This window comes from Andrographis paniculata, unplaced genomic scaffold (genome assembly GCF_009805555.1).
Source record: "Andrographis paniculata isolate CXL003 unplaced genomic scaffold, ASM980555v1 Contig32END, whole genome shotgun sequence".
Lineage (NCBI taxonomy): Eukaryota > Viridiplantae > Streptophyta > Magnoliopsida > Lamiales > Acanthaceae > Andrographis > Andrographis paniculata.
This window is the reverse complement of record NW_026137565.1, coordinates 7497297-7521068: the sequence shown is the minus strand read 5'-3', so window position 1 is coordinate 7521068 and position 23772 is coordinate 7497297. Positions and strand designations below refer to the sequence as shown.

The following is a 23772-nucleotide window of genomic DNA, read 5'->3' as shown; positions in this document are numbered from 1 at the left end:
GAACATAATTTCTCATGCTAATCAAAACGACATCGTATCCTTACTGATCTCAAAGCCTGCATAGGTAGGAATGGTGGTGGAATTCTGCTTCTGCCTCTCTCCATGGAAGTCCCTCATCGCTTTGAACCTCACATCCTTCGTGCTCGCGCTTCCCTCAGGTACCTTCTCAGGGATCGCCATTGTCCCCTCCAGCATTCCGACCACCTCCGACATTGTCGGCCGGATGGACGGCGTTACATTCGTGCAGAGCAGCGCCACTCTCACCGTTCTTTCTGCTTCTTTCCGATCGACTCCATCGCCCATCCTATTGTCGATGAGCTCATCAATGTCCTTGCTTTCTTGCAAATGACTCGCCTGCGACATTAATTCCGGAGCTCAGACACTCGTCGAATCCTTAGAATCAGCGAAAGCAGAACACAACAAAGTAAGCTTACCCAATCGAGAAGGCAGACAAAGTTCCGGCTCGGCATGTAATTGTTGTTACTCTTCCCGCTCACGATTTCAAGGATCACGACGCCATAACTGTAGACGTCGGCTTTGTCCGTAAGATAACCCCACAATGCGTATTCCGGCGCCATATATCCTCTACATTTTATGCGAAAAGAACACGTTATAAATGCAAAGCGACGTAAGTACGATATTGTCTGAACTCACATTGTTCCAGCAATTTTGGTGCTGATATGCGTTTTCTCGTCTTCATGAAGTCTAGCCAATCCGAAATCCGATATTTTTGGGGTAAGATCTTTATCCAGCAGCACATTCGTCGCCTTGATGTCGCGATGAACAATTTTCAGCCTCGACTCGTTGTGGAGGAAAGCTAATCCTTTTGCAATGCCGATGCATATTTGGAACCTAGTCGACCATTCTAGCATCAACTGGCTTTCATTCGAATCTGACAACAAACGACGAACAAGCTAAGCTAATAATCGAAAACATTATGCAAGCTGAGGTGCGCGCGCTAAAATAATTTACCGAACAAGGCTCGAGCAAGGCTATTGTTTTCCATATACTCGTAAACCACCAACAGCTGATTCCCTTCGATGCAGCATCCGTACAGCTTCACTAGATTCGGGTGCTGCAGGCAAGAAATCATGCCGATCTCATTCAAGAACTCGCGATTCCCCTGTCTTGATTGCGACGAGAGCTGCTTCACAGCAATTACTGTGCCGTCGGGTAGTTTGCCCTTAGACAGTTCAAGCATCGATCAAGAAAATGGAAGCATAACGACGAACATGAACTTAGAAATTTGCAGCAAAAAAAGAGTACCTTGTATACGATACCAAAACCGCCTTCTCCAATTTTATTTGCGGCGTCGAAGTTGCTAGTAGCTGCTCGGATTTGTTTCAGAGAAAACGCAACTGTTTGAAATTCTAGCCCTTCGAGTTCTGTCGACGACAAACAGAAAAATCAGCCCTTACAAATTGATCATTTTTAGCCTGCAGAAAATGCCTACCTTTATCGATATGTTTCCTGCGTCTTAAACATCCTTTCCACCAAAGAATAATGAATGCCAAGAACATAATGAACACCACCAAAACTGCAGGTACTACGTATCGAATCACATTCTTATTGCTGCCATCCGAACAAACTTTAAAATCTGCACGAAAGATAGACGAATAAATATGGAAAAAGGTCGCACGAAGATTCGGTAGGAGGCTCACTTGGATTCACTGAAATAGCTGATATAAGAGATCCGTAATCTCCTCGATTGGGAATGCGCGTGGTGCCTTTACTAGTCCAGTAAAATCGGATCTCCAACGTACCATCTGTCACCGTTGAGTTAAAATGTCTAACCACAGGTGTTTGAGCTGCACCAGCTTCTTCTTCAATGTCGAATTTTTCCCAAACTAGTTTATCCTGAGGCAGAAACACTATCAGAAAAGAAAAAATCACAGTTTTAACTCACAAATACATAAGCATCTGAAATAGACCTGGACGTATATATCGAATGTCCGCCTTCCAAGGCTGAAATACTTGTCGTCATTCGTGAAAAGTATTTCGGCGAAGTGGAGACTCACGTTGTAACTCCCGTTCTCCAAGCAGTAATGAAAATACGTTAGCGAAAGAGGGCTGAGCCGAGCCGTGCTGTACAATGTGGAAACATTTGCAGTCGGTGTAACTTTGATTAAACGTGAATATTGGTAAATAGGCTCATCTAGGAAGTCACCGGTGCTCATAAATCCCCAAGAATTATGGCTTAAATATCTCGCCACGTCGCCTCCAACATCTCCTTCATATATAACTCTCCTATTGCTTTCTTTAGTAGTGAGATCGTCGCCACCACAATTAACACGCAAAGAGCATTTATCTGTCGAAATAATGACTTTCAGAAAACACTAGTGGTTAAGTCTATAAAAAAGGAAATGTTAGAATTCTTACATTCTGGGCACACTACATCCTTAGCACACGGAAGGATTCGATGCCTGATCGATATTAAGCATAAGAGATGTTGCAAACTTGTCTATTTTCTTATGCCGATTTAAAGAAAGGGAAAGAAAAAGTGCTGCTTACAATTTGTTTACCGTTGATGTGCCTTTGTATAGGTTCACATGCCGATTCCTTATGCATATAAGAAATGGTTGTCAGCATTGTGAAAATCAGAGGCTAAAAATCCACCATTGTAGGGAAATTTAGTAGCTTAACTTTCTTACATGTTGGATTCACAAGCAAGGTCGTCGGGGCCTTGCAGAGTGAAATTGTTGTAGGAAAGGTCGCTGCTCATAATCCATAACAACGTATAAATGAATATCTTCTTACAAGCCAAAAAATAAAATAACATTTTTAAGGTACGATCAAAGCGAAAGGAAACCATACATATTGCTCCCATCCTTCAAGAGTGTTGTAGGTAATTTCCCACTCATCATGTTTCCGGTCAAGAATCTAAGAAGTGAATATCGAACGATGTGTAATAAATTATGTGGAGCGAAAGAAAATGAACTAGGCGAAAAGACATAAATTATGTGGAGCGAAAGAAAATGAACTAGGCGAAAAGACATAGAGATTTGTACTTACACTTGTTTTAGTTTCCTTGCAATGTGATTCGGGATTTCGCCATCTAACCTGTTGAAACTGACATCCCTGTTGACATGATGAAACACAGATAAATTCGAAAAGTAGAAATTTCCTAATGTTTAGATATACCATCTCTCCAAGAAATCACTAAAAATTAAGACACCAAACAACCATCTAAGTAATAATCGACTTACAAAGTTCCTAAAGTATTCACAAAGTTGAGTAAGGTACTCACAACATTTCAAGAAACCTCATTCTCCAAACGTACGTAGGGATTCCTCCAGAAATGTTGCAGTTTCTCAAAATCCTATATCCAAAAATGAATTACCTCTGTAGAATAGACACAGATAAAGAATCACATAAGCAATATTAAAGCATACAATGTTTGCAGTCCCGTAGCACTCCTCAGCAACGGAAACCTTTGGGCCGGCCCTTTTAGATCACTAATTCTCCTGACAAAGAAGATCGGAAAGTCTGTTAAAATGCAGCTGGCAGAGATATAAGTTATGGCGAAACTTCAGAATTGTTTGCACTCACAGATGAACTAACAAATCCAATAAGGATATATTAGCTGGAATAGGCCCCTCTAGTCCGCTTGCAAACATTTCTCTTCAAATAAAACGGCTATTAGTATAAGAATACTAAGAGAACAATGGTAATGAAGCCTCAAAGGTTTCGGTTATGTGAAGTTCTTACAGTTTGTTGAGCTGTCTCCAGTTCTGAATGAAGTCGGGAATTCGTCCACTTAAATTGTTGTCACTTACCCTACTGTAGTTTGAAAAAGATTCACTCAAGAAAAAGGAAGCATTCGAAAAATATACAATCCGATAAGTTAGCAACTGTGTTTACAAGTCAATTAAGTTTGTTAAATTCGAAAATGTTTCCGGCAGTTCCCCTATTAGCTGATTGGAGGACAAAATCCTGTGATAGCATTCAAGCCAAAAAAATAAATAAATAAGTTTAACTCATCAGTCGGCCAAGTATACAACAATTGGGAATATGAATTCTTACAGAGTCTTCAAATTAGGTAGCGTCCCTAGCTCGGGAGGAATAGTGCCTGAAAATTGATTTCCCTCGAGATTCCTGATTATAGAATAAAAACATCAAATTCTTGTACCTGTAAGAATATGAAAGAACAATAGAATTGGATCGATGGCGTACATATATGTAAGGCTTGTAATGTTTGCCAAGTGTGTTGGTATTGGCCCCGACAAACGGTTCACAAGAACAGAGCTGCATAGGATTCTTGCAGTTAAGAGATCAGAGAAACTAAAAATGTACAAGATTGAAATCGAAAGTGCATGACCAACCACCCTACGTAAAATTCAGTTGCATTGAAGCCCATTCTTCCGGAAATGTGCCGGTAAGAAGGTTGTAGGCAAAATCACTGAAACAAAACTCAAATAAATTAAGCATAGCATAGCTGCTGAATGGTACTCTTTCATAATCAAGGGCAAAAAGAATAAAAATCGATAGAGTTTGCTGTCTTGAGACTTACATATCTACGAGGTATGGAAGCTTTACAATATCCGGAGGAAGAACTCCCGGCAGATTGAGACTTTTAAGAACACTGCAAGAGTGGAAAGACTTTTAGTGATCCAAACTTTTAAGGTTGTAAGAATATTCACAGATTGAAATCAAAAGTTTTACTACATTTTTGTGACATGGCAGACAGTGTTGTTGTTATAGTTGCAATTACATTCGACATAACCCTCAGATGCACTCGGAGTAATCGGTGAAAGACCAACAGTCACAATTTCACATTCTTGAGCATCAAACTCCCAGTAAGTTGCACCCATTTTCTTTGCAATCTGTTCGAGTGCATCCACTAAATAAATGAACAAACAGAACCATATCAGGGAATTGAGACAGCAATTTCATGAAACAAACAACGTTCGACTTTTTTATTGCATATGTTTCTTGGTAATGAAGCTACTGTTCTTGTTCCTTCATCAAACCCCAATTTTAATCACAACTCTCCCAAACAAAGTTCAGACAAGATATACAAACGAAAATGAGAAGTAAAAAATTCAGCCACTTTTACCTTCCTCCTGAGGCACAAACTGCGACTCGCAGAGTCGCAGAAATCCGACACACCAAAACCCCAGAATCCATCGAACAACCAACGGATTCCTCAGAACCATCCCCGCCGGAGAAATTAATTCAACTTCCTAAACAACATTAAACTGAAATTGAACTTTTTCACTGTCCGAATTCGAGAGTATCTGCAGAAATTTAATTACTGACCATTTGAAACGTAAATATACAGCTCGCAGGGGTGAGTTTTAGAAAAAAGCAAGTGGGGAAATAGCCAATAGGGAATAAAAATAAAAAAATCCCAAAGATCTTGAGTAATTAATTAGTGCTTACCCAGCAATGATTTTTTAGCCTTTATTGGCTACGTGGATTCGATTTCCGTACACGAGCAGTAATGTCGTCGTCATCACCACTGGTTTTTGAGCTGCTGATATTACAGCTGCATTTTATTGACTTTATTATTATTATAAAAAAATTTCACGAGAATTTTCTATTGCATAACTTTTGCTCAACTGTAGACTGTAGTGTATAACCAATTCGGGTTTGCTGAATTGCTTGCTGCTCCTGCTGCCATGGTTCTTGGAGACGAAGCAGATTTTCATACCAAAGGTTGACCTTTTTGTCCATTAGCATTTATGATTGTATCCTTCCATGGTCGTCGCAAGGGCTTTCACATGGTTAGAAGATGGAGAAAAGTCAACCAAGGGTAGTTTGGTAATATCGACTCTTTTTTTTGGAAAAAAATTAATTTAATTGAATTTTTCTTAGTTACCTAAAGCGATGTAACCTATTGTTATTCTTTGGTTCAGCTTTAGATTTTTCATAAGAAAACTTTGCTTTCTGCCGATTAGGTTAATTAAGTTTCAAATAAAAGAAAATCTTGCTTTTCAAGCAACCAGGTTGCTAAGTCTGATATTAATGTAGATATAGATATTACTTGACAATAGGCGAACCACTCAGTATTAAATATTAATTACTATAAAAAATGCAGAATTGTTGATTTTTCATTTGTTGTTATCTCGACATTTTTTTTTTTGTTTTTTAATTGTAAAAAAATTATTTTTAGTCTCAATATAATCAAAATTCATCAATTTTGATTCAAATATAAAAATCTTATCAATTTTGATCTAAATATAAAAATTTTATCAATTTTGGTCGCAATATAACCAAAACTCATCATTTTTTGTCCAAATATAACCGCAACTCATTATTCTTGGTCTCAATATAAAATTTTTATCAATTTTAGTCCAAATATAACAAAAACTCATTTTTTTTTTCTCAATATAATCAAACCTATATTTTTTGGTCCCACCGTCAACAAATCGATGGAAAATGCTAACGTGAAAATAAATCAAATCTTATATTTATATTTGAAAAAATTGCACAATCTTGCAAGTTCACGTCAGCATTTTCCGTCGGTTTGTTGACGGTGGGACCAAAAAAGATAAAATTTAATTATATTGGGACGAAAAATAATGAGTTTTGGTTATATTGAGACTAAAATTGATAAAATTTTTATATTGGGACCATGATGAGTTTTGGTTATATTGTAACAAAAAATAATGAGTTTTAGTTATATTGAAACCAAAATTGATAAAATTTTTATATTGAACCAAAATTGATGAATCTTTGGAACAAAAATGATTTTTTCCTTTTTAATTTTTCTAAAAAAATGTGTTTATAAATATATTGTCTTTGATCAATTAAAATGAATAATGACACAATAGTGTGGAATGAGTCCAGCTGTCTTCATCTTCCTATGCCTTCCTTTAATTTCACATTATTTTGTAGCATTTTCAACTGACACTTATTAAGATCAATTCAACAAGCACATTTATTTATTTTGAGGATGGCAATGTTCGAAATGGTCAAACTAGCAAATATAAGCCCTCCGAAATGTGATTCAATGGTGTGGAATAAGTCTAAGTCACGGTTCAAAAACTCTTTAAGAGTGTTTCTTAATATAATCTTTTCAAATTCTACTATTTAAATTATATTATTTTGAAAGAAACATTTTTTTTATTCTCGTAAAATATTTAATTAAATATTATTTAAACACAAATTTAAACTAAAGAAACAGACCCTCTCGATTTTGCTTGTTACACAAAAAAATGTTTAGTTTAACACATGAAATCATGTGGATGAACTTGTGACAGTTAATTATAGTTCAAATTCTTTCCTACAAATATCCGAAGCCTTCAAATTTTGTTCGTCACATATGATCCGCCTCGTATGATTCCGATAAAGGTTTGCCCAAGAATATCAAAAGAATAGCTGTTGCCAAAAAATAAAAATAATAAAATCTAGTGTCTAGTGTAACTGTAATATAGTATTGATACAAAATTTCCATATATAACGCCCAAAAAGCAAAATGTCTCTATGTTAAAATTAGAAACGTGAATATCATCACATGCTTCTAGTTTTTAAAGATCCATTTGTAGGGCAATGAAGTACTTATTTATTAATTTCATAATTGGGCCGAAATTTGTAGCCATTGGGCCCAAAAATCCCAAGGCCCAAAACATTTTACCAGCATTAAAGAAAGCCGTACTAACACATATATATAGATACAGTAGATCCTCCTCAGTTGTCAGTTGGAGGTGTTCTTGGTAGAACTCTTGAGAAAAGAAGCACTTTTCGTGATCTCTCGCAGAGGCTTGTCTGTAAATCTGATGAGATTGTACACCCAAGCTCCGGCGACGGCGCCGGCTGTCGGACCGACCAGGTAGATCCATACATCTGTGTATCTGCTCCACACAATTGCTGGCCCTAAAGTCCTCGCCGGATTCATCGACGCCCCCGAAACTGGTCTGCAAATGAATCATTCGTCAGTGGCTTCAATCTGGAGCACCAATGTGTGCATCCATGGTGAAATTAGGGTTTTCTAATTACTTACCCTGCAAACAATATGTTGAGCATAATTGTGGCTCCGATTGCCAATCCAGCAAGCTCCCCAATCTGCACCAAAAAAAAAAACCTAGGCGTTGAATTCAATTTGATTGGATCGATTTTAGAAATTGGGGATTGATTTTACGTACAGCTCTGTTGTCGGTGGCGACGCCGGAGATGACGAACATGAGGAAGAAGGTGATGATGAATTCGAGGACGAGGGATTGGAGGATGGTGCTGTCGGTGGGGAGAGATCCGGCAAAGTGGTCGTGGGGCCCGCTGAAGAGCAGGCGTAGGGTTCCGCTGGCGAGGATGGAGCCGAGGAGCTGCGCCGCCACGTACGGCGGCGCGTGCTTCCAGGGGAAGCGCTTGCAGGTGGCGAAGGCGATGGTGACGGCGGGGTTGATGTGGGCGCCGGAGATGTGTCCGATGGAGTAAACCACCACCATGACCGTCAGCCCCCAGACCATCGCCATTCCCGGCAGCGTCACCACCTTCCCCCTGTCGGCGTCCACCACCGCCGACGCACATCCGGCGAATATCAGGAAGTACGTCCCCACCGTCTCCGCTATTATCTGCAATTAATTATTTACAATTTTCCGTTAATTTACAGCAACTGATCATCTCGTTATTTAATTAATTAATTCAGAAATTAAATCCACCTTTTGGATAAATGGAACTGTAAGAAATGTTTCGGAAGCAGCAGAAGCCATTTCACGATCGTCGTCGTCTTCCTTGATGGTCACTGCTACGGCATGGACATGGCTGCCATTATTTGATCCTGATGACACGTCACCCATTATTTTCAGGTTCAGCAGGCAGCAGCTACAATGAAGTTATGGCATCGGCAAGGAAGGGTTTTATAAGGGTTATTGGTCTCTCCACTTTTTTCTTACCACAATCAAATTTTTTTATTATGTTTTTTACTATAACTTTATTTATTAGAGTAGATAAATAATAAGTTGATCCTTCTAGGAGATATCGCTGAAAGCGTACACTGTCTTTTACTCAAAACTGTGAATAGAGGCACCACCATTCAACAACCCACTAACTGCTAACCAATTTTGCAAATTATTATATTATTCCTATATTAATATTATTATTTTATTATTTTTATTGTCATTTCTTGGAGAGATATAATCTAGGGAAAGGGATATTGAAATATGGCAAGTCCAACATTGATAAATAAGTAGTACTATAATTCTTAGTGATAATGATGTAAATTCTTGATGTTTAAGACAGCAAAAGACAAAATATTGTTTTGTATGTGGGATAGGGAGATTCTTGCAATGGTCGTTCTATCACTATCTCAGATTCCATCAGTTCAATCGATCGGCTTTTCTTTTTTTTCTTTTTAAAAATTACATAATTTAATCGAAATAGTAATAATTAGTTTATGTAATCAAAGATTTGCCAGATCTCATAATATGCCAAATTAGTGGTGTAATAGTAATAATAATGATAATAATTCTTGTTTTTTTTTTCAATTTTTTTTTAGTAATTTTATCCTTTTAAAGGGAATTAATAAATATAAATTAATTTAATTATTATTTTTACTAGTATTTACTCAAAATCCTTTTGTTTGTATCTCTATTTTATTAACAAATATTTTTATTTACCTTTAAAACTTCCTATTTTATTATAATAATGATAAATAAATAAATTTATTTTTATTATATAAAATTTTATTTTGTACAAAATGATATCCATCTTATATACTTTTTAAACACATTTTTTTAATTTTTTTTAATTATTAAATAACTAATTGATTTATACTTACTTAAATTTTCGTGTGTAAACAAAATAGTTCATAATGGTTAATCATAAACATTTATATGTAAATAAAATGTAATAATGGGTGATCTCATGTCAATAAGTATAATTTAATGGAAGATAAAAGGTAGCAAGGATAGGATGCTTCTATTCCCCTTTTGATTTGCATTCCCATACGCATGCAGTTAAAATTCAAACCTCCATTTAGTAAGTGGAGTTATTTTTTCTCAACTTTGGAAATTATTGTTACATTATTACATTATTTTATTATTATTATTAGTATTATTATTATTGTTGCTGTAACATTCACAATTCTTGGGAGATTTGAGTGAGTGGCATGATTTGTGGGGTACGTCTTTTCTTAATTTCAATTTAAAAAAAAAAAAAAAAAAAAAAAGGAACAAAATAGCAAAAAAATCCTTTGTAATTTTACGAATTTGCTGAAAACTTGCCGTGGTTCTAAAATTCCAAAAAATTTACTTGTGCTTTTCAAAATGTTGCACACTCTCTCCCTCTTTAAATTTGACTAACAGACGTTAAATTTTATCAAATTTGACAATTATACCCTTACTTATATCATAACCTCTTCTTTCTCTATCTCTTTTTCCCTTCTTTATTTTTTCTCCCCAATTCTTCCGCCGTTGCCACCAGCAATTCTTTCTTTCTTGATTTCAAATCTCAAATTGATTTCTTAAATTTTTTGGTTTGCTAAAACAAAAGAAGAAGTATTTCTGGGTTTGTAAAACACAAGATAAAATATTTCTGGGTTTAGTAAAATAGAAGAAGATTCATGTCCAGTCGATTAATTGTGATAAATTTGGGATCAGTTTCAAATTTGGTTGTGTTTAACGGATTTTAAATAAAAAAAATGAATTGAGATTAAATTTTGAAAGAAGAAGAATAAAGAAGAAGAAGAAGGAGGGAGAAGAAGAATAAGGAAGAAGAAGTCAGTATGGTATTTTAGTAATTTTACACAGAAATATAACACGGACAAAAATCACATTTCAGGCGCTTGATATACGATTGCGCCGTCAAATTCTAACGGATGGGGGATTTTTTGCAACATTTTGAAAATCAAAAATAGGTTTTTTTTTGGAGTTTTAGAACCACTGAGATTTTCAACAATTTCGAAAAACCACAGTTTTTTTTTTACTATTTTGCCATAAAAAAAATAATAATTAATATATTCTGTAACTATTAATTAAAAAGTATTACCATTATTTATATGTAATGTCATACTAATTCAACTATCTTTTAATTAATTATTTAATATATTTTTTATAATACTCTACTTAATTTTTTATCTATCTTATTTCAATATTAAAATATAATTATTTTTTTTAGTTACTGTGTTCAAATAAATTATCGAATTAAAAGAACACAATTTTTTTCTTTTTTGGTTAGTACTTGAATCGGATGAAATCGGATTATTTTATTTATTTTGAAGGGCATAAGAAATTGGAACCTATAATTAGGCTCACAAATTTACTTTCATATCACCATACCATACTTTAAGGGACAGATCAAATAGGATTGATTGTTAAATGGAAATGGAAATGTCAAGCAAATTGGCAGCTCACCTCAAATTATAGTGTTACACATTTATGTAACTTTCTCATATTCAGTTTTAAAAATATTTGCCGCTATCCGAGGCAAACCATGTGTAGCAGGTGACCTGAGGTGTCGGAGTTTGAACCATGACCTTAAAGTCACAAATTCAATCCTTACACCACCAGATCATCTCTTAGGGAACAATATTAGTACGTGCTTTCGTTTGTGGAAGTTCTTGTTAAGGGGTTTTTGGTCTATGTTTTTGTAAGTGTTCAAATGAATAAAAAACAAATCATTCATACAAACAACGTATGTATGGTGCATCTAAATAAAAAGACAGAATCTTCTTTTCACACACATTATATATATATATATATATATATCTCAATTACACAACACAGTCTGCAAGATGCTGCTGAAAAAATGCAGTTCCAGCCTGCCCAACTACATGACCTCTCTAATACTTGTTCACTTTGTTGAATGATCAAACAAACAAATCATTTTTTTTTTAAAGAAAAAAGAGAAAAAAAATAATAATAACCTGATACTCTGTGTATCCATTGCCGGGATCACAAGAAATGGCCAATAGCTCAGCTCAACTATGTGCAATAATAATAATAAAGATTGGTATTCAGGAGGCGAGATGCAAACATCATTTGCCCTTTTGCCTCAGACCTCTTCACCTGAAAATTTGCATCCATTTATTGATTAGATTAAGTTCAACAAAGAAAACAAGAACTGAACTGAACTGAACTGATCAGATTGTTTGATTTGAAAATTGATACCTTGTGGTTGAATTCCCAAGAGTGAGCTCAAGGTCATCAGGGACACAGTCATCATGTATTCTTTCTCCTTCCCATGGTTTCACAATCCCCTTGCTGGTGTTACTGCCAAATGCAAACTCAGCTGAAATTGCATCCGACATCGGAACATCAGCTGTCTGGTCGAACACTGCCGGCGAGCAAGTTCCACTCTGCCCGGGGGTCCACATGTGAGAACCACCATTGGAAAATGCTTCTTTGAAACCAAACGGATTTGATGACACGAGACTGAATGTTGGGGAAGAAGGCTCGTCTAAAGGAGTTAGAGCACCTGAGAGCCACCCCGAATCAGGTGGGGTTTGCAGGCCAGGGCTTTGGGGAGTGGAATTGGGTAAGAATGGGTAGTTCTGCCCACACCAGGCAGCACCTCCTGTTGTGGACTCATCCATGTTGCCCTGCCCCTGCCCCTGCATTCTTGGAGTCCGGGCGGTTGGTGAGCTCAATGGAGGGGTTACAGGAGCACTTATAGAACCTCCTGGAATGTAAATATGGTGAGGAAGCTTAGATGAAGGGGGTACAGCGGAAGAAGACAGATTTTTTAGCCAGGGGATGAGGGAGTTGGGATCGGCAGTAGCGTTGTTATTGGCATTGGCCATATAATGGGATGACATAGGGCTCGGAAAGGAAGATGAGGCAGGGCTGGGGTTGAAAGAGGCTCCTGGGCTTGGTTGATACGATGAGCAAGTGGTTACTGCACCTGAACCCATGGCATCCATGCCTTCCACAGGCTTGCATCCCTGTAAAAGAAATATAATGTTAATGAAGAACAGAGCATCAAGAATACACACACCAAAAAAAGGGTATGTTGCAGTTCAGTTATTTCTAAGGTGTTGTAATGAAATGTATATATAGATAAATTCATCAGATCAGACTTCAAAAACATCAGCATGCCAATGAGTACATTATGAGAATGACAGCTAAGAACTGAATCAGTTGGGGGAGAGATTTCAGCAAATATTAGTTGGGAATTATATAGCCCTGAAGGAAAACTGAACTAAAGTAAATGTAGAATGAGAATTGGATAGTAAATATACTAGGCGAGCTCAAGAAAAACAACAATGAAATCCTAGAATAAGAAATCCTAATCTTGCATGGATAGAGAATGTACATCTAACGCAAGAAATAGAACACCAAATGAACACACAAATTATACATGGGCCCGTAGGAGCAGGAGTTCTTCACCATAAGACAAAATAGATGAATACATATGATACAGTTGAAGCTAAGATGAACACGCCTTCTATTCCTTCTATCAGTCCAAAACATATATTTTCAGTGTCAGCAAAGAAGGTCAATTATAGAGCTTCATTGGATATGTTTGTTCATTTGAATCAAAATGCTAAAAAAAACAAAATAACTGTAGAAAGAAATTTAAGGTTGTCTTTTTAACTGCAAAGGCCTAGTTAAAATAGGATAAACTAGTAAACATTCAGAGGGGATGATTGAAGCCAATATTTTGAGGGATGAGACAAATCAGCTTGACAGAGGATCACATAGATAAACTCATTTTTCTTTCAAATGAAGATAATAAGAACCCTTCAGACTGACAGGGCATCAATATGCCATTCTTTAGTTTAGAATTGAAATGAATCAATCCATTCAGAAGCAAGGAAAATGTAGAGCATATGGCTAAGCTACATTTGTTCTCATGTCCATGCTAGGCCCTCTTGAAGAACTTTAATCATGGACAGCAACACCATCGGGACAACAATTATACCTATCTTTGAAAAGTGTCGCAAAGGGCATAGTCCATTTTATGGTCAGCCTAAAAATTGTCTGTTGCGTGATTATCTTGCTCCCCACTTACTGCAGGATCCCAATTATATGCAACTACAAATCTTCTTTGCTTGTCAACGTTCCCTACAGCTTCTATCTATAAATAGCCACAGTGATGAAATCTAAAGCACTACAACGGCTTTCCGCATGTTCTAGTCAACATAGTCGGCTGACAATTCTTATTGTTATATCATCTAAATCTCAATAATGTGCACACATGCTAGAAAAGAGAAATGTAAGAATGGCGCGAACTTCCCGTAATAACAAACAGCACAAGCAATTAACCATATCATGTATTTTGAATTTACACCTCCCCAGGACAACTAGGAAGATTTTCTACTCTAAGTTAATCATGTAAATGACGACATTCCCGGGCCACCCAACCACCTACTCGGCTCTAACGCAAAGGATTAGCAGAATAAAGGAGATTTGAGGCGATCATGCGCCTCGGATCGGATCATCTCATGTTAAAATTCAGAGATGATCCGAAAATATGGACTGCTACTAACGAAACAACCGGAGCCTGACTGACGAAAGAAGGAAAAATGGATTGGAAACTTTTTAAAAAGTGATCTATCGTACGCCGTGCAGTAACACAGCCGAAAATATTGTGCCAGAAACGGGGCGCTCACATGTTCTTGGCAGCAGAGCATTGACAAAAGAGAGAAAAAAAAAAAAAAACACTAATCACTCACGCAGATTAATTTATTTAAAAAATAGATGCATAGTACGATTTGATTCCATCACTCGTGCTATGCGCCGGATGTGTACAGCGCACTTTAGGTCTCGCATCTCGAAATAGCGATCCCGACCGGGCCTGCAGGTCACCTGCAGGCTAATCACGGCGCTAACTTCTCCTATACGCATCCAGCGCATTGTAACCCTAAGTTAAAAGAAAAAAAATAAAAATCTACAGTCTAGAGCATCTTCCTACAGTCGCAAACGTAAATCCAGTGCAAAAAATACCTAAACTAGGAAGGAAGTCTTCATCCAACCGCACTGGAAAACATATACACCGACTGAATGACCAATCGTACCTTTCTATAAGTGGTGCCATCTTCTTCCACCACCCAACCAGCTTCATTGCAGACAGCTTTCAAGACCTCGTTGTTGTCACAGTGTTTCGGTAGCTTGTAATTCCCGAACATCCTCAATCCGGCGAAGATCTTGGCCGCTATCGCCCGTCGGCGACGCTCCCTCCGCTTATTGTTCTCTCGCTCCTTCCAAGTCGGCATCCTAGTGCCCGATGTCATGACTAATAGCCGAACTCCGCCGCTGTGAATTCCTAAGCAAGGGCACAAGACGCCGGCGAACCACCACCGCACCGCAAAATGTGGGCTTGCGTATCAAAGAAAAAGGAACTGACCGGTTGTGTGAAACACCAGCCAGTAAAGGAAGAGAAATATATACACTGGGAACCAATAATTCGGGCCTGGAAATGGGGCCAATTCACGGGATTGCCACTGTAGCTTTATTTATTACTAACATAATTAATACAAAAATATTTCCTGGAAATGCGGGTTGCGCACGTGTTTAGTTTCTTTAAAGTTGGGACGCTAGTAAATAATCAAAATTAAAATAATTGCAACCTTAATCTTTTTTAAAGGCTATTACTCGTCATTATCTGTTTCTTAACAATTTATTTATTTATTTATTTATTTTTATTTATTCTATAATAAAATATTTTTTTAGTAATTTTATTATTTATCAAAAATTATAAATACAATTCCAATTTACAATATATTACACAAATATTATTATATTTATATTCTACAATACTAACAAAAGCAATTTAGTTTTTTTAAATTTTGTGTAAAAAGTAAATGAATATATAGATACTAAACAAAAATAGTACAATTGATTTTCGTAATTGTACTGTTTATTTAATCCATATACTACATAAATATATATTATTATTTTTATATTATACTACACCAATATAAATATTTTTGTATTTTTTAATACAAATAAATATAGTATTATATTCAAAAAATTAAATTAAAAAACTATGTATTTATTTTTCTATTTTAATCTGTATGGTAAAAAAGTATCAATTTTTTCTAGTAACGGTACTATATCAATTATATATTTAACATTACAAATACCCTTATAATTTACAATATATTACACAAATATCATTATCTTTGTATCACACAATACTAATATGATTATTTTAATCATATATATTTATGGGAGTAATGTTGTTGCGGAATACAAGTTTTAATTCATAGTTTCAAATACTATTTGAATTTTATATTTTTAAAAATATATTTTTTTTATCTCACAAACTATCATATCATAAATTATTTTGATATCAAATTTAAATGAATATTTTTTCATTGAAAAAATATTTTCCGAACACGTGACGTGTAAAGAGTGAGGCTCCCTCACAAGACTGGCAGCCGGCGACTGGGCCCCGCTATCGCACGTGCGCCGCGGATGACGATTTCAGATTAATTAATTAATTAATTAAACTTAATTGGATAGTCTAGTCCCCTCTTGTGTCCGCATGCACCTGCACGTGCACGTGTCACCCCACCCACACACACGGACACTGTATAAAAGAGTAACGGTGCAGTAAGTAATAAATACATAACAGCCGGCGATATTAGTGTAACTGTAATCTAATAAAGGATTGAATTAGCGGTGCGTTTGGCGGGTGCGTGGAAGAGCAGCAAAAGATAACACTCATCTACGTCGTGAATTCCACGCCACCCAAACACGCTTTCCCATTGCCCAATCAATTGCAGAGTCAACTCTCTCAATAATGGAGAAATATTAATAAAATTTTATTATGAAGCAGGTTATTTAATTTAGTGGTTGGTACTACTTGCTACTTTTGAATTTTACATAATAGTCCCCCAAGTCTTGATATTTAGTTATTTCACTCCATCTTCGATAGGGACAGTTGTTTGGGGTGGATGGGGGTGGGTTTGGGTATTGTTGAACAAATTTTGGTAAGTCATCATGTACATAATTCATTGGATTTGTTGAGATATGTATTATTATTATTTAAATTATTTAAAAAGTCAAGGGTATCGCTATCTGTTTGGTTATGTTGGAAATATGTTTGAGATTCCGTAAGGAAATTTTAGATTTTATTTATCTAGCTTTTTAACGAATGTTCGAGCCTTTTGCTACAAGCGAGAGGGAACTGGGAAATTTATTGGGGGCACTTTAGAAATTTGGAAGAGATGAGGGGCGGAATATATAAATAAAGACGAGTTGTGCTGTTGGCAAAATCCACATACAATATTGGAGTGGATTTTCTCACCAACTGATCATTATTCATAAATGTGAAACCCTTGTACATCCCAACACCTTCTCAGCATTGATTTCAGGAAATTCGATCGAGGCGGCACGAGCGAGGAAGCAATCACGAGCAAGGAAGCGACAGTTATGCGTTCGAGTTTTTTTCGGTACAGCAGTGCACTGTCTATATTGAGCAATTCCTGTAAGTGTTTTCTGTTTTGAGATCATTTGTTTTCGTGCATAAATCTGCACAGACGTGACGTGAGTTGGTGCTCGCGATTTAATTGTTGCTTTTCGATGCTATTTTTCTTGAAAGTTCGGAAGAGACTTCAGTTTTTTTGGCTGTAACAACCTTGAATGTTTGTGGATATCATCCTTTGTTTCAATCCAATAAATCGTAAATGTCCGTAATCTTGCTTTTCAGGGTAAAAGTGCAGGAAATTTCTGACGATAGCGTGTGAATTTGATTGGGTCAAAGGAACGAGATAGGTATCCGTTGATATTATAGACTAATAGGTGAAGTTTGTAGCCCTGGTTTAATTTAATTTGGAGTGTAAGGAAAAGAAGAAGACGTTTGCCTATATAGATCTTTGTGTAAGCTGCTGAGTTGGAAATTTCGTCAGTGGTGATTGGCCATCAATTTATGATGGATGAAGCTTCAAGCAACTTGAACTCATTGCCTCCCTTCCTTGCCAAGACGTATGAAATGGTGGAGGATCATACTATTGACTCGGTTGTATCTTGGAGTGAGAACAATAAGAGCTTTATTGTGCAGAACCCCCCAGAATTTGCGAGAGAAATTCTCCCCAAATTCTTTAAGCACAACAATTTCTCCAGCTTTATTAGGCAGCTCAATACATATGTGAGAACTTAATTTCCTTTCGATAGCTTGAATATATTTATGTTGTTGATATGTTGTTTAACTTGTTGATTATGTTTCTACCAGGGTTTCAGAAAGGTTGATCCCGAACGTTGGGAATTCGCAAATGAGGATTTCTTGAGAGGGCATCCCCACCTTTTGAAGAATATCCATAGGCGAAAGCCTGTTTACAGCCACTCCACACCAAATCTTGCCTCATTGCCTCCCCTAACTGAATTGGAAAGGAAAGGATACAAGGAGGATATTGAGAAACTAAAGTCTGATAAAGAACTGCTTCATGTGGAATTACAGAGTTACAAAGAGGAGCAGCAATTGGAAATGAGGGCAGTCACTGAACGAATGAGAATCGTGGAAAATCGCCATTCAAATATGTTATCCTCATTGGCAAACACAGTACAGCAACTTGCTTTTTCATTGGATCTAATGGCACAAGTGGAAGTTCATTATAGAAAAAGAAGATTTCCAAGAAATAGTCCGTTGCATGATGAAGCTGACACGGAGGATAATCAGAGGGCGTCTCAAAATGTGACAGCTGAAAATTCAGATGCTAATTCACTTCTGAATTTCAACAAGGAATCATTGGAGCAGCTAGAGTCTTCTTTATCATTCTGGGAAAGAATCATACTTGATGCTGGAGAAAGTTTGACCCAGCCTCTGGATTCAACATTGGGTGAATCAGAAAGCTGTGCACTCAGTCCGAGCATATCTTACACGCAACTAAATCTCGATGTTGTAGGAAAGACCATTGATATTGACATGAATTCTGAACCTCAAACTGCCAGTGTTCCGGAGGGGCAATCTTCTTCTGAAGAACAAGCAGCAACGGACAGACAGGCAGGAGTCAATGACATATTTTGGGAACAGTTTCTTACTGAAAATCCTGGCTCAAAGGACCCCCCTGAATTTCTCTCAGTGAAAAAAGATACACAAGACAAGAAAAATGACAACAAACCGGGTGACCACTCAATACGTTGGTGGCAAACAAGGAGTGTAGATAACCTTACTGAACAGTTGGGACATCTTACTCCAGCACAAAAAACCTGATCCTAGTAGGTTTAATGTTTTCTCTTTCAGTGGATACTTCTGCTTGGGTTGTAAATTTTGGGGATGAGTTGTTCAATCTGGCAGTACATAATATTTTGGTATATAGAGTCAACATTGTGCACTTCCAGTTTGAAGTTGGTTTGAGAAAGTCCCTGCTTTGTATTCACTTATTGTTAATAGTAATGCTATCTGAACCTTGTCTTCTCTATGTGTGTAGTAGCTCTTCTTATTCCATCTTAACTTCATTGAACTTTGATATGTTTTTTTTTTTTCCTCTACCCTGTTAAGATTTCTATATATATATATATATTGAACATGCTTGTGAAAATATGACAACCTAGATGCGACTCTGTGATGCTGCTTGGTGTAGTAGAGATGGAATGTTGCATTTGCAGACATAAATAAAGTTAGATTTTCTCCTTGAGTGTTGTCTTGACAGATTATTAATGATACATATCCAAGTTTCAAAGAATCAAAGGTTATACTAATATTTTGTAAATTTCTGAATCTAGTTACTTGTTATTGTAAATGCGTTTTGTCTTTCTTGTTTTCTCAATTTAAAGCATTGAATTACAAGGAAAGTGGATGAATTTTTTGTGGCATATTGGAGAGCATTGGTATGACTGTTTTTTCGGGGATGCATCTAAAATGTTATATAAGTTTGCTTTTAGTTAAATGCCTTGAGTTCATATCATTAATTTTCAATATCCATGAAAATGGAACAGATGGTCATAGGTATTCATAAGCTACTTGCAAGACAAAACTAGTCAATCTCTCATTTATCTGACCACTAACATTTAGCTACACAAACTCATCAATAAATTGACCACTCTTTTTTGCAGGATCAGTCTTCAGTTCAAAGCATACCTCCAGGAAAACATTGATAATGAGCTCATGGTGTCCATCCTGGTTCAACGTCAGGTACGATGCCAAAAGTTCTTCAAGCTCCTCAGGCTGTTTAATACCTTTCTCATTAATCATTTCAACCATTGAATCTCTGAAATCTTGGCATGGATTAGTTGAAGTCTTTATTACTGCAAAGCTATCAAAGATGGTTCGATCGTCTGCCTTTCTCTCCCTCTTTGACTTCATTTTTGTTTTCTTCATGTCATCCAGCACTCTAATTCTGACTTCTCTTTGTGGAGAATAAACTTTTTCCCCTGCTTGCCTTAAATTTCTGCCCAAAGATTGCCTTCTTATATGTCTAGATTTTTTCCTTTTCATCCATGCTGCTTTGAACACCTTATTTTCACACATTTCCCCATCTACGAGTGATGCTCTTTCAGCAGTTGAATTGCTCTCTTCTCTATTCTGCCCTTCCTCAGCTGAACTTGAGTTTGGGAAAGAGATCTTTTGCTGGATTTTTGCATCTGAAACAGTCGAATCAGATAGCTCTAATTTCATTTCCCTGTTCAATGGTTCTGTTCCCAGTACATGTTGCCCCTCCCCCTCATGCTTTGAAAATCGGCATTGTCCACAATCAAGCCCTCTTGCCAAATGTGCATCCCTTTTCTTGACAAGCCTGTGGCTCGCTCTTCTTTGGCGTCGCCCATTTTCACTTCTTTTCCTCCAAGCAGAAAGCTGTGCTTCTTGATTTGGTATCTGCCTTGTTGATGAACTATTGCCCTTGTACTGGTAGTGCTGCTTTTCTTTCATCTTCATAATGTCTGAGACTATGTCGGCTCGAGAGCCATCCTCAGGATCATACCAAAGAGGGCTTATTCCATGCCCGTTTCCTCCTGCACTGCTGCTGCTGCTGCTGCTGCTGTCTTCAATCCCATCTGCATGGAATGATATCCACCAATATTCATCGTTGTCGTCAACCCTATAGAGTCTCCCTTCTCTCCAACCAGGAGTCACTATCGAATAGGAAGATGGAAAATCCAATTTACCCCTTTGTTTTTTCTTATTCTCAGGATGATTTGTCTCAGGATTGCTGCTGCTACTGTTCTGCTTGAACCTGGAAAACCAGGAACCTGGAAGAACACGAGTGATAATGGAGGAGGCATGAGGTGAATAAGAAGAAGAAGGTGATGATGGTTTCTTCATTTTCATTTCCCATGAATTATATAAATGATTGCTTCAATCTTGTGGGGGTGGGGATTCATTTATACAGTAGAATGAAGAACACCTCAACATTTCAAAAGAAAGCCCCGCCATAGATTTCACCACTTTTCCTAACCCTACTCATCACCAGTCATTAAAGTGTGTACATACAGTTAGATTTGGATTTTTGAAGGGATAGAATATAACAAATATGCATGTGTTATTAGCTTAAATTCAATTCATTACACTTTCAAACCAAAAAGAAAAAATGTGTTTCTTTATCACTTTAATCTACTCTGCTTTATCCCTTCTGAAGCTTTTCCACGGTAAAAGCTACCTAATCATTATTTGACTTAGTTTTTAATGTAGTTCCAGTAACATTACCAAAATAACAATTTTGAGTTCCTCCATGAAATTAATGTAGATGTGACCATTATTGTACTACATTATCCAGATAACCTATTCAATGTTTTTCTATTTCAGATGGAATGTCCAAATATATGTGCAAACTAAGCTACCTTCACAACACAGACACTGAAATGGAGACAGATGACAATGCAACATCACCAGCAAATGCATACCCAACTCCCAATCCTCCCAAGTGCAAGGAAGCGGCGGCGCCGTCGCCGTCGCCCTCGCACCGCCGGAAAACCCGTGCCAGCGACGCCGCCTTCCTCCGCGCCCTCTTCGTCCCCGTAAAAAGCAAGACCTGCACCAAACTGGCCAGCTCCGGTGCCTTAACCACCCTCTCCGCGCAGCCGCTCCTGCAGAGCTCAAGCAGCACTGCCGCCGCGTTTTCTTTACCTCTGGGAGTCGCGGACCGCAACACTCCAACAAGCCCCGCCACCGCCGCCGCCTCCTTCCCCACTGCCGCCGCTCCGATGTGCCGGCGCGCGATCAGCGCCAATGCAGCTGTAGCTTCTTCAGATACGCCTTCGCATCTGAGGGCGGCTATCAGCGCTGCCACAGCTCTCGAGTCTATCATTCTCCGGCAGTTGTCATTGTGGGTGGATAGGTTGTACAGAGCTGTGACAGCGTCTTTCTTCCCTCTCGAAGTTCCGTTGCTCAGCAAACCGGCCAAGGCTTCTACGGCGCCGTCTTCCCAGGCGATACGTCGCTTGTAGTCGTGGACAGCCGACAGACTGAACAATGTCGCTGCGGCATTCTCCCTCGCCTCGGTCGTGTGGCCGCGCCTCAAGACAGTGACGATCGCACCCAAACATGCTTCGGCCTGGATTATCCTGCTCTTGTTCTTGTCGTATATAGACAAGTTCAGCATTGCAGTTACAGAATTCTCCTGTGCATCGATGTCTTCAGACAAAAGCAGCTGTCCGAGCAGCGGAATTGCTCCAGCCTCGCCTATGCAAGCCCGGTTTTCCATTCCCATTTTCGCCAACATTCGAATCTCCCTTGCCGCCACAGCCTTGGCCCTCGTCGTGCCATTCGCCAGTTCTTCGACTAGCAGATTTACGGTAGCTTTATTAGCTTCGGCTGCCCCCTTCCCGGCGCAAAAATCACAATCGACATTGTCTATAAGACCATAGGGAATCCCATTCGCCGTAGTCCATTGCGAAATCAAACTTCTCAACGCTTGGTTTGGCACGAGATCAGTATGTAGAAGCATCTGCCCTGTTTTGGGACAGTTACATTGCCCTTCCTCCATCCATCTCTCAATCGACGATCGATCATATGTTTGCCCGGTCGACACCAGAACCGGATCCTGCATCAAATCCAACGATATCGGACAGCAGAAATCCTTAGGGATCGTCTTGAATGTCTCTGCAATCTCTTTGCTGATCAACCCTTTCTTCATCGACCTCCGCCTCCATTTCTCCGGTTCGTCATCTTCGTCTTCGAAGCTAAACATCAAGAACCTGCAGTACCTCAGCAAAGCTAAAAGTCCATGCACAATTGAGGCTGTAGGCACAACATCCCCACCATGGTTAACCATTTGCTCCTCAAAGAAGTTTATCTCAGCCCTGAAGCTTTTTGCACTCGCAATCCCGAGCTCTCCGGCGAAGAATGTATCCAATTCCTTCCTTCCGGGGATCCTCCCGTTCTCCATTTCGTTCAAGAAGTAGTAAAGCCTCAACCGAAGAACATCGATGCATGCGTCGTCGGAGATCGATAGTTTCTTGGGCATGTTGGATTGCTTCCTCAACAATTGTATGTGTTCTTGCACATCATCATCTTTGCTGAATTGAATTTCAGCCAAAGGGAAGACGTCTAAAAGTGTGGAGAATTCATTGTTGAGGTGGTGGAAATGAGCTGAAATGGTGTGATGGTGGAGGAGCAGCCACAAGGAGGTGGAGCCTTGGACGTAGTCGATGAGGATTTTGGAGCGGTAAAGCAGGAGGTACAACTCCTTGAAGCATAAGAGCGCCGTGGGGGTGAAGAATTCAGAGAAGCTTAAATTGCAGCAGCAGGAATCGAGGAGGATGGAGATGACGAGGATTGTACGGATTAAGGATCGACAGCACTTGACGTGAAACGACGACGGCGATGTCGTTTTGGTACGTCGCCGCGACAACAATTCTGTACAAAGTGTGCGGAGAGTCTCCACAACGGCTGCTGCATTCGGTAGATCGACCGGCGCCAGGAAAGCCTCTGGCGACGGCGACGAAAATATCGCCTGCGACGCTGACGTCGACGCCATGTGTATGTATGTATAAATGTGCAGGAAGGTCCGAA

At 38.3% G+C, this 23772-nt stretch overlaps 6 protein-coding genes across 11 annotated transcripts; 1 reads left to right on the top strand and 5 right to left on the bottom strand.

Annotated features, from left to right (window-relative positions):
- Positions 1-17: 17 nt before the first annotated feature.
- LOC127247623 (probable LRR receptor-like serine/threonine-protein kinase RFK1) lies at positions 18-5398 on the bottom strand. 4 transcript variants are annotated; one of them, XM_051269559.1, is made up of 25 exons: positions 5383-5398; positions 5057-5183; positions 4666-4840; positions 4511-4582; positions 4331-4399; positions 4174-4245; positions 4024-4095; positions 3862-3933; positions 3709-3780; positions 3550-3621; positions 3393-3464; positions 3248-3319; positions 3013-3078; positions 2815-2880; positions 2652-2714; positions 2512-2559; positions 2380-2423; positions 1932-2308; positions 1662-1857; positions 1454-1597; positions 1267-1385; positions 973-1183; positions 655-892; positions 435-585; positions 18-354 (listed from the first exon to the last, which is right to left on the bottom strand). In XM_051269559.1, exons 2-25 carry the CDS (start codon positions 5154-5156, stop codon positions 22-24), a joined length of 2976 nt encoding a protein of 991 aa, XP_051125516.1. In that variant the 5' UTR covers positions 5157-5183; positions 5383-5398; the 3' UTR covers positions 18-21. The 4 variants fall into 4 exon arrangements, with proteins under 4 accessions (XP_051125516.1, XP_051125515.1, XP_051125517.1 ...); XM_051269558.1 differs by lacking the exon at positions 5383-5398 and adding an exon at positions 5260-5350; XM_051269560.1 differs by lacking the exon at positions 5383-5398 and having other exon boundaries at positions 4666-4823; positions 5057-5172.
- Positions 5399-7374: 1976 nt separating this feature from the next.
- On the bottom strand, positions 7375-8741 carry LOC127247838 (aquaporin NIP1-1-like). Its single transcript, XM_051269877.1, has 4 exons — positions 8601-8741; positions 8088-8513; positions 7946-8007; positions 7375-7859 (listed from the first exon to the last, which is right to left on the bottom strand). The coding sequence occupies exons 1-4, from the start codon at positions 8736-8738 to the stop codon at positions 7640-7642; spliced, it is 846 nt and encodes a 281-aa protein (XP_051125834.1). The 5' UTR covers positions 8739-8741; the 3' UTR covers positions 7375-7639.
- Positions 8742-11606: 2865 nt separating this feature from the next.
- Positions 11607-15255, bottom strand: LOC127248036 (BES1/BZR1 homolog protein 4-like). The gene is made up of 3 exons (XM_051270173.1): positions 14897-15255; positions 12048-12820; positions 11607-11945 (listed from the first exon to the last, which is right to left on the bottom strand). The coding sequence occupies exons 1-3, from the start codon at positions 15110-15112 to the stop codon at positions 11942-11944; spliced, it is 993 nt and encodes a 330-aa protein (XP_051126130.1). The 5' UTR covers positions 15113-15255; the 3' UTR covers positions 11607-11941.
- A 1842-nt stretch (positions 15256-17097) lies between these two features.
- LOC127247960 (heat stress transcription factor A-4c-like) lies at positions 17098-21747 on the top strand. 3 transcript variants are annotated; one of them, XR_007837954.1, is made up of 6 exons: positions 17098-17313; positions 17536-17973; positions 18058-19040; positions 19878-19956; positions 20952-21065; positions 21565-21747. XR_007837954.1 is itself a non-coding variant. In XM_051270067.1 (4 exons), exons 2-3 carry the CDS (start codon positions 17755-17757, stop codon positions 19033-19035), a joined length of 1197 nt encoding a protein of 398 aa, XP_051126024.1. In that variant the 5' UTR covers positions 17098-17313; positions 17536-17754; the 3' UTR covers positions 19036-19040; positions 19878-19971. The 3 variants fall into 3 exon arrangements, 2 of the variants coding, with proteins under 2 accessions (XP_051126024.1, XP_051126023.1); XM_051270067.1 differs by lacking the exons at positions 20952-21065; positions 21565-21747 and having other exon boundaries at positions 19878-19971; XM_051270066.1 differs by lacking the exons at positions 19878-19956; positions 20952-21065; positions 21565-21747 and having other exon boundaries at positions 17099-17313; positions 18058-19293.
- Positions 19751-21052, bottom strand: LOC127247963 (transcription repressor OFP5-like). The gene is made up of 2 exons (XM_051270072.1): positions 20928-21052; positions 19751-20816 (listed from the first exon to the last, which is right to left on the bottom strand). The coding sequence occupies exon 2, from the start codon at positions 20695-20697 to the stop codon at positions 19837-19839; it is 861 nt and encodes a 286-aa protein (XP_051126029.1). The 5' UTR covers positions 20698-20816; positions 20928-21052; the 3' UTR covers positions 19751-19836.
- On the bottom strand, positions 21602-23737 carry LOC127247959 (U-box domain-containing protein 17-like). The gene has a single exon (XM_051270065.1). It carries the CDS (start codon positions 23735-23737, stop codon positions 21602-21604), a length of 2136 nt encoding a protein of 711 aa, XP_051126022.1.
- Between the last annotated feature and the right edge of the window lie 35 nt (positions 23738-23772).